Source organism: Camellia sinensis, chromosome 10 (genome assembly GCF_055761805.1).
Source record: "Camellia sinensis isolate YWXY chromosome 10, ASM5576180v1, whole genome shotgun sequence".
NCBI classification, from domain to species: Eukaryota; Viridiplantae; Streptophyta; class Magnoliopsida; order Ericales; family Theaceae; genus Camellia; species Camellia sinensis.
In genome coordinates, this window is record NC_138970.1 from 13,567,046 (window position 1) to 13,577,495 (window position 10,450).

General features: G+C 33.7%; 1 protein-coding gene across 1 annotated transcript; it reads right to left on the reverse strand.

Moving 5' to 3' along the window:
- Positions 1 to 557: 557 nt before the first annotated feature.
- Positions 558 to 8,771, reverse strand: LOC114271743 (glycosyltransferase-like protein). The gene is made up of 11 exons (XM_028213366.2): positions 8,277 to 8,771; positions 6,958 to 7,107; positions 6,795 to 6,847; positions 5,897 to 6,005; positions 5,637 to 5,771; positions 5,390 to 5,434; positions 3,667 to 3,854; positions 3,254 to 3,395; positions 2,739 to 2,785; positions 1,489 to 1,576; positions 558 to 1,336 (listed from the first exon to the last, which is right to left on the reverse strand). Exons 1-11 carry the CDS (start codon positions 8,616 to 8,618, stop codon positions 1,052 to 1,054), a joined length of 1,584 nt encoding a protein of 527 aa, XP_028069167.1. The 5' UTR covers positions 8,619 to 8,771; the 3' UTR covers positions 558 to 1,051.
- Positions 8,772 to 10,450: the final 1,679 nt, after the last annotated feature.

The window sequence follows — 10,450 nt, forward strand, 5'->3', positions numbered from 1 at the left end:
CCTAGAAGAATGTCATTCTAATCCATTTATGTTGAATCTGAATTCTCTGTAATGCATTCCTTATAATGCTTTTAGTAGTCTTCCAAAATCAAAACGACATCGTTTTAAAAAACATAAACCAACCTTCCCATGCCATTATTTTGTCAAGAAGATCAGCAGTATTAGTATGTTGTTTCTACAAATTTAGAGATTTTTATGATATTCCTATTCCAAATGCCTAATGCACTCGAGAATGGTTCATGTTTAATTTTGGCCCTGCTAAGTTCACTTTCTAGCAAGCTAAAACATCATAATCTAAAAAGCAGAAGTTGCAAGTATCCACTCCCAAACTTCTCCCAATAATCAACCTGTTCAGGGTATTTAGGTCATTTTGCCTCATAAATTAACTTCGGATTTGTGCTTTCTAAGCTAAAACTTCATAATCTAAACGATAAACATCTTTTTCTGGGTATTTAAGTCTTTTCCCCTGATAAATTACCTGTAAGCAGAAATTAGATGAAATTACCCTTGAACCAATTGACACAAACAGCCAAACAACAATCTAGTTGCAAGCAGTGTTTTGTATGGAGATGCTTTAAATAGTTATGTATGCCATTTTTCGAAGAATAAACTGTCTCAATGGACAGAATTAACGGTATATCATCATCTTGCCCACTCGTTTGTATGCGGTATACACATCAAAATAAAAAGGGCAAGACTTTGTTGTAGCAACCTCAGCGAATCATCCAGACAAAAAATAATAATAGGAAATGAAAAAAGATGGAACCGAATCGGAAAATCCTGCTCTACATCTGTTTAAATTCTACTATCTAATCTACGCCTGAAAATGTACAGCAACGCTTGGTTAATGATCGGGAACGTCCCCTTGAAACCCAACACCAAAGAACACCCCATCACAACAGCCCCTTCCTCTACTATTTTGGCTCTTCTCTCTTCCCTCTATCCAAAACGCTTCCAATTTTAAGCTTCAGAGAGCAATCTCATTGTCTAGTGGGAAGATAATGATGAAGAAGACCAAAATGAGAAGAGGTGCTGCAAATAAAAGGGGGTTCTATATATCAAGGTGGGTATGGATATCATCCATCTGCGGAGGAGATAGAGGTGGCATTGCATGAGAAACATTGGTTTCTGCAATTTCCAAAACCCTCCTTGCAGTTGCTTGAGATTCTCTGTCGATGCCGATCTTTCTTGAAGAAATTCCCCGAGAGTCAATGGCAGCTCTAGAGGTGTTGCTACTCTCAACGGATGATAAAAACTTATCCTTCGAGAGAGTTTCCTGCGCTGCTGTGATTACGGAGCTGAGAACGCCGGATTCTCTCAACCCTTGAACAATGACCTATAAATTCAGAGAAAAAAATGGAGAAGTATTAAGGATTTTGATCTCATTTGAATGTGTGTTGAGCATAACCAGATACTAGTTCACATCTCAAATATAAACTGGAAAAGATGAAAACACTTCAATTAAGAAATTTGAATACTTGAACTTACCATGGGAGCATAAATGCGGGTCAAGATGCCCTTCTTTATAAGTTTCATATTTAGCACTTTGTCAGTCCACACAATATGTTCACGGTACCTAAAACAAGAGAAGAAAAACATATGAGTAAACGAATATAACATCTGAAACCAATGTAATTCATGAAACACTTGAAATCAAGAGTGGCAATAGGCCACAGAAATGGAGGAAGTGTTTTCTGTTGCATACTAGGAGAGGACAGAATGGCCATTATCAAACACTACTTTGGTACTCAACTAGGAAGGTGGGACAGTTGATTTGGTAAAATAAGGCCTTAAATATGAAACTGCCTACATTTTTGTAAGCTTTTCATGTTCTGCTCTTTAATGGCTTCAAAAGTAGCCTATCAACAAGATTATATATTACATAAGAGATGCAATGTGATATTGGTTATATAAAATATAGCACTCAAACATCACATGGAAATTAACTTATTCTACACTATCATACACAAGATTCTAAAATAAATTCACTTTCTAGCTTTAGAGTTGGTTAAGTATTCTCCAGATGGAGCATCTTTCTAATGGTTTCACAATGACACCACTCTAAGCACAAACACTTCTAAGAAGGTGGCATGTCCGCGTTGAACACATGCCGGACACCAACACTCACAAGACACTTCCCAACATGTGTCCAATACACCTCCATACGTGTCCTATTATTATTTCCATTTTTTAATTTTTTTAGATCTAGACGCGCTTTGAATACTTGGGGAACACACATATCCATTGCTCAAACATCTATTAAATATAGTATGTGCTTAAACAAAATAACTTAGGATACAATGATAGAAGGAAAATAATGTAGCTTTACACCTATTAATCTCTCCTCCTCAACTATAGGAATTAGTGGCATGATGAATGCTTTTTCAATTAAATTTTATACATAAGACAAAATTATAATACATATTATTATAAGTAACATAGACTATTAGATATAATATAAGTGCTAATGAATATTAGCTACAAAGCAGGGAACCACGAAAGCATCCTTTGCACAGAATTAAAATTTAACTAGTAACATAATACAAGGAGGCCTCCTGCTCCTACACATAAAGGTTTGGAGGATTCAAATTTCTAGGCCTCTAATCCTCTCAGTTTAATGTTTTGGAAGTTGATAAATCAGTGTTCATCATACAATCAAAGTGAAAAGCTATAGGTTCAGATCTACATGGAAGAACATGTACAGAAATCAACAGTTGTATCTACAGTGCAAACATTACCAGTGAAGCATCTCCTCTTCTGTTGCAGTTGAAGCAATTATAAATGCCTGCAATGTAGAATCTTAGTAAGGTATGTATAAAAATATATAAGCATCTGCATTAGAAAAAATATAAACACAATCCAAAATAAAGAAAACTCGGGTAAAATTTCAATGGAGGAATACTAGAAGTGTTGCGCATCGTGACTTCACATATCATAAATAGTACTAAAATGTGCTCCAACAATATCCTAAAAACAAAAAAGTTTACTGAGAGGCTTCAGTTAAGCCAACCAGAATTCAATTGGGACCTGCCCCCAACTCTGTTTCTTTCTGCAGGACGTTTTGCATAAACCAAAACCAGCCAAAAAACTCAAATTAAAAATTGTCGAACTAATTTTGTACGTGCACACACATACAAAAAAACATGCATATATCTAGAATTTTACAGGAGCAGAAGACAAGGTGACCCATCAGGGCTGGCTCCAGATGCGAAAAAATAATCAGAATAAATTTAAAAAAAGAATTGGAACTCACAGCTCGGTCAAATTCTAACATGAAACATCTTTTGACATCCTCCTTCGTTGGCTTACAGCCGCAACGATCACGTCTTGAAGTCAAATCAGAAAATTTGGGATATGTATAATGCAAAACGGCAGCCTCATCCAATTTGATCTCACTACAAAGATCACAGACGACAACACTTACAGCACTGATATAGAAGCGCATATATAACACATTTAATGAATAAGATACACATATGTATGTACATTTAAGTATTAAATAGCTTTTGCTTGCACCTTTGTCTTTTTTTGGAATTTGTATCTACATTTGAAAACACAGACATTCGCTTTTTAAATTATTTTTTAAAAAAAAAAGAAAGAAAGAAAAGGAGACAGACTTGTCTACATGCACGTGTAATTAATTTTAAATTCTGAAGAATAACGTACTTTGGTGTCTTCATATAATTGTGCCATCTATGTGCTCCATTAGGACGAAGATGATCTTCAATGCGGGCAGCTGATTTCCCATTTCCATAAGTCAAAAAGTAATTGGGATTACTACGGGTTGCTTCTTTATAATTGCCAAAGTATGTGTCTTTAGGAAGATGGTCATAATTCTTCTTGAACATTGACACCTACAGAAACATAAGCAACAAATTAATTAGTAACATAACCATTAAAATGTGTTCTCAGTTTTTACTAGGAAAAAAATAACCAAAAAATAGATTAATAGAAAAGAAAAGGAAAATAAATTATGGCAATATGTCCCATCAATTAGTACAAAGAAACATAGATTAATAGAATATAAATAGAAAATAATGATATTTGGGCCCCTCTCTCTCTCTCTCCCTTTTTTCTTTTTATTTTTTGGGACCAGCAAAAAGAAGTCATAATGTTAATAAGAAAAGGCAAGGAAGTACAAGAAGAGGACAAGTACTCCTCTCAAAAAGAAAAAGAAAAATACAAGATAACAAAGCAAGAAAAAATCCAAAAACTACATGTCACACACAACCCTCCGATCTCTAGAAATAACGGAGAGTGGGATTCCTTTGAACGGAGAAAAAACCAAAGCCCAGAAGGATATATTATTAATTACTAATAGAATTAAAAAAAATAAAATAAGAAAGTACAATTCCATATCTGTCTTTAGGTCCATGAGTCCAGATTCGCCAAGAGGTCACCACCTCACAATGCAGAGCTGGCTTCTTCACAAGCCTCGGGTGCCATGGTGTCAACCTTGTGGGGTGATACGTGGGCCAATCATGTAATACTAGCTCCTCCCTTGGGAGTCAAGACATGCTAGCCAGATGCTCGCGTATCAGTTATCACCCTGGCTCAGTCAGGCACACTGCCAAGCATATGCCCTTATTACCTGCTTGAGATCAACAGAGAGCTTGGCTTGAAAACTAGAGTCCAAGGGGGGCATGCCGACCAGTGTTAGAGAGAGGGGCGTTGACCCCATGATATGGTCTTTGAGGTGTCAATAGACATGTGACACAAAAAACACTCAAGAAGGCGGAGCCGCAAACCCTCATTAATTCCTTAAAATTGCACAACACTTCATGATAATGAGTAATTCTAAATCTGTGTGTTTCTTTTCTTTTAGTTCCTCAAAATGACTGTATATCATAACAATCACAATTATTGCCAGTCACAAGACCACATAATTGTGTATACAACTCAACTTTTATCTAAATCTCAAGATATAATATGATCAATCTTGCACCCCATTAGGTTGGAATTATCACATCTACGTGATGTCATCCCACGACCTATGTTTTCAAAGAGCAAGCTTAACACATAAATACTATAACCAGACACAAGACTCCCAGCCCGAAATGAAGAAGGTTATCCATGTATGCTTGTCTTATGTGAACTTGCAAAATGAAAAAGAATCTTTATGGAAAATTTCAAAATAAGAGTAGCTACTTCAAAACCACAACCAAGTAGCTGTTGGCAAAATTTTGTTATTTTGCAGCTCACATATAATAAGTTCATCAACCAAACACAACCTACATAAGTTGGACACTGCTCACAACCCAGGTGGGCAAACAGCCTAACATCATTTTAGTGGAAAAAATGGTCACTATCCCAATATAGATGCACTTCAAATACACTAAAAGCAATAAAAGTTAGCTAAAAGCCTAAAAGCAATATAAATACATCTTACCTCACTAAAAGGTTCCTTTATATCATCTCGCTCAACACTACTCTCCTGAAACAAATCAAAAAAAAAATGCAATTATCATTTTTGATACCACGCACCAAGGTACTTTGATATTTCCATATGGGTGAGATGGTAGAATGGAAAGAGGCTACAGAGAAAAAAAAATGATGAACTACCATCTATTAACAGTAGCATAAATTCATAGTATTAAGTACTAAATAATTATTTAAAAGAAAACCAATTCACTCACATAATTTGGGAAGATAACCATATCAACATTCCCAGGCACCTCTGCCAGCAGCTGTCTCACAGAGTACTCGCGGGCACCCGCTGGATGAAGTAACTCGTCAGTGTCAAGATGGATAATCCAATCCACGCCAGCTTCCTAAAAATAAATGGAGAATGTAAAGACCAATCTTAAGAATTATTGAAAAAGAATATCTAACTGGTAAAAAAGAAAAAAGAAAGAAAGCTGTACCAAAATTCATAAATGAAAAGATATGATCATACCCTTGCCATGATGATAGCCATTTCCATATTGAGGGATTGCTTGACAAATAACTCATAGTTGCAAGGTTTGTAGAAAAAGCTCGCCAACCAAGTCTCATTCCAGATCCGGCTAAATAGCACAAATAATAAAGAACAATGAAATTGAAGACTAACTTGTAGATTAATAGAAATTTCCAATGCAGTTCGGATTTAACAACAAAACTAAAAAATATATATATTTTTTCCCATTCAAGCACAAAAGAAAAGGCTTTACTAGAGCAATAAAGCAAACAGACAGCCTATTTACCTATTAATAGAAAAGCTAAATAATCATTTAGGAAATGAAAAATATTCAATATAAGGAGGACATACCTCCATAAGAATTCTTCAAGAAAGGTTATAGCTCTAGAACTAATGATAATGTTGTATCAACATGAGTTCATTCTACTGGCTTATCATCTCTCCAATTAATTAATGCAAATGAAATATGAAAACCTATGCGGGTACAAACCAATCGATCTCTTCAAATTGCATAACAAAATTTCTTTTCGTACGTTAGCGAGGCTACATACAGTACCAAAATGAGTAATTGCGAAACCTTAAAATAAGTGCCTCAACCTAGCTGCAACATTACCAGTGATCTATCAGTTTTGTGGCTCAGGGATAGACTAAAAAGAAAAGATCTCAGTTGATAATGGGTGATGGTTCAAAAATATGGGATCAAGGGATTAGAGATTTTTCTATTGCTTGGCAAAAAATAAACAAATAAAATTCTTCAATCTCCAATTGTCCTCAAATATTATGTTAAGAAATGAACCCACCAATGTATATCAAGCAATCTAACAGAAATTATATGAAAAACTTAAATTGAAAATTTAGCATAACATATGTGACATTCCACGTGGCAAAGGGAACCGACCTTCTAGCTTGTTGCTCCTCTAATTCCTTTGTTCTGTATATGACTTTTACTCCCTGTCAAAGAAATTAAGAGATTTTAGAAATTTGGAAGATCTAAAGCAGAAAATCAAAACAACTGAGGATAGCCAGTACATAGATGTAAAGAAGCAAAGATTTAGACTCACTGAAATGGATTCTAGGACTTTTGATACGTCAGGGGTTGCAGCTTTTCCTTCAACAAACAGGAGAAAGGTTGAAACCCCAATAACCTTATGATAGAAGATCCATGGTAGAGTCTGCTCTAAGCCAGCAGAAGTGCTTGTAGTAATACATAACTGCAATAAAATAAGTACAGAAAAAATCATAAATTGCAATGATGACATTATCATAAATAATAACACGAGTGCAAGAGCCTGACTGAATATCAAAAGCAATTATGATATTGATTTTTTCATATGTACCTAAATATCTTTATACACCTTTAAAGCCTTAAAGAGAGGAAACAGAAATCAATATACTCATCGTAGCCGAAAAAGTTCAGAGTTACGAGGAAGGAAGTGAAAATTATAGTGGACAAGAACTTTTTTGGGTCACTATTATCATGACACATTGGCTGATATTAGGCTTTTGTTCATTTAGGTAACTTTTTAGTTTGTGTTTCTAAAATTTTTCACGTATTTTCAAATTCTTTTTGTCACTATTGAAATGTTTCCGAAAAGTTCATGTTACATGATAGCACAACACACCGAAAAGAAATTGTGATCCTTGTGTTTAATGATGAATCATAAAATTCACATTTTATCAATCTGGCATCTAAGCACGTTACAGTGACTGCACCTTTTTTTTTGGCAATGAAATGGGTTCTAGTTATATAAAATTTTCAATTTGCATTTCCTGAAGTTCAATCAAAGACTTTTCTTTCTGCTCTAAATCCACAAATTTTCTGACCTTCATCAGTTTTGGTAAGGTCAATGAATTGACTGACTTTCTGTTTTTGTTTTGTTTCCAATCCAAGATTGCTAGCAACATTTACCAATTTATCTATGTTCAAAACTACCTTCCATGAAAAAACGTATAACCTTAAGATTTGCAAGCTACAGCAAAAAAGCATAAACATATAAATTAAACAAGATGAAGACATAAAACCCTTATTTTGGAGAGGTCAACAATGTAGCTAACTTGATTTGTCAAACAGGTGGAACTCAAAGGCCTAACAAAATCATTGATGATTCTCAATTGATGCACCAAACAGAAGTCCGCCAACCCCAACATTCTCAGATATAACAAAAAATTTCTTGCGTGAAACAATCCAAAACCAAATGTGATTTCATGATCTTTCCAGATTTTACTATATCTTGGCCCAACAACAATGCACATACATATACCTAAATACACATATAAAATGATAATCAACACAACCCAGATTCCAGATCCACAAAACAAGACAAACCCACCAAGGATCAGCTCAAGAAAACCAAATAAAATCAATCAAATTTCAACTCACCTTCGGACCCAGATCAGACCCATGATTGAATTTCCAATCCCTATAGTATGGGAACGAAGGTAAACGACTTCGACCCAGAAGATCCACACAATCCGAGGACGAGGACGACGCAGACAACCCGTGGTCGGGTCCGGACCCACTCATACCCGGAAACTCTCTCCGTTCGGGGGACCAGCGGGTCGTCGGGTCTTCCAAACCGCCACGCCATTGGAGAACGAATGCGAAGGCAGCGAGAGAAAGGGGAATCACTGTGAGGACGAAAACGAGCCTCGAAGTGAAGCTCTGTGATGAAGATGATGAAGCAGAAGAAGTGGGTCTGAGAGATGAGTATAGACCCGCCATTGGAAATCACAGAAAATGGGAAGATCGATTCATATATATATAGATATAGATATAGGTTTCTAGAGAGAGAGAGAGAAAGAGAGAGAGGCAAAGACAAGAGAGAGAACTTGAAACTGAAGTTGGGGAGTTGTTATTGCCGTCTTTTAAATTTCATTTTTTTTTTTGGTTTCTTGTTTTTATTTTAACTGTTTTTATTTTATTTTATTTTAAGGATGATTTATTATGAAATTATTTTGCAATCAGTTGTATTGCAATTAATTCATAATATATTGTATTACTTTGGTTTGGGAAAAATTAATTTAGTCTCACTAAATTAATTCTATTTGAGAAGAATATTGAACTTTTTTTTTAATTTGGATGTGATAACTATGAAAAAATAAATAAAATAATTATGATTTGAGTGTGATATTTTATACTAAATTAGTCTATTTTATTTTTTTATTTTTATTTAGTTACTTTAACTTTTGCTAAATGAGACTAATAAATCTTATTATTTTGAACATTTGATTCGCTAAATTTTAATTATTATATTTAAGATATTTGACAAACATTTTTATTCTTATAAATAATTTTTGAACATTTAGGCCTCGTTTAGGAACAGACTAATTTAGTAATTTTTTGGTTACTTGACTAAAATATGAGTTAAAAAAAATTAGTATGTTTGGGATGACTTTTTAACTTTTTACGAAAAGATGTGCAAAAAGTAGAGAAAAAAGAAAATCTTTGACAGTGTGAATGTGATTAGACTGTCAATTTATTATTAAAAGTATTTTAATAACTATGTCATGGGTAAAATTTATTGAAATATAAGAACAATAATTTGAACCATGTTAAATGAAAGAAATATATGAATAAGTACTCAATTTTTAAATTACTTTTGAGAATTACTTTTCAAGCTTTATCTTTGATGAGTTGGCACAGCCAATTAGGTTTCAACATAGAACCAGCACCTGATTGGTACAAAAACGGTGTGCAAAAAAAAAAAAAAAAAAAACTGTCATCAGATCGATTTAAAGCTATTAAAATTATTATACACGACTTGAGGACGTGTGTAGACTTAAGTTAGACCATAAGAATTAACGAACGCATACCTCCGTTTGGATATTATTTTTTAATTTAAAAGTTAAAAAATTATTTTAAAAAATTAAAAAGTTAACAATTTATATTAAAAAGTCAAAAAAAAAATTTATTTTTTATTTTTTATACATTTTTTTTTGTAAAAAATTAAAAAATCATCCAAAATATATAATTTTTTTATATTATATTTTAGTTAAAAAATTACTAAAAAAACATATTCTCCAACATAATCTTTAACTCTGAATCTATAGTATGTGCCACAAGTTACTGGTACGAAATAAAAGTTAAACAAATACATAAATTCCCTAATGGCTACAACTCTCCAAGACAATACTTGGCTACACTAAAAGTGAGTTTAAACTCAATACAAATAAAACCCTAGGTTTGCACAAAATAAATATAACAAAAATAAAACAAGAAACTCTCGGCTCTAAGTTCTCCCAAGCTATGGCCTTGGCAGAGGCATATCATCAGTATCTGAAAATAGTTTTCCACATAGGATAAGCCAAAGCCCAATAGAGATACTCTAATACAATGTATGAATCTTAATAAAGTTATAAGGTGAATGCATATGTAATGCTCGTGTCAAAACGTTTTATATCTCTTTCCAAAACTATGCAATGCTAGATTATATCACATTCATGAAATCATTTCCTTTACAATAGAAAATAGGGTAATGGATACAATAAAAAAAAAAATATATATTTTTTTTTTTCCACCGTCCAAAACTTTTTTTTTATCTTATATATGTACAA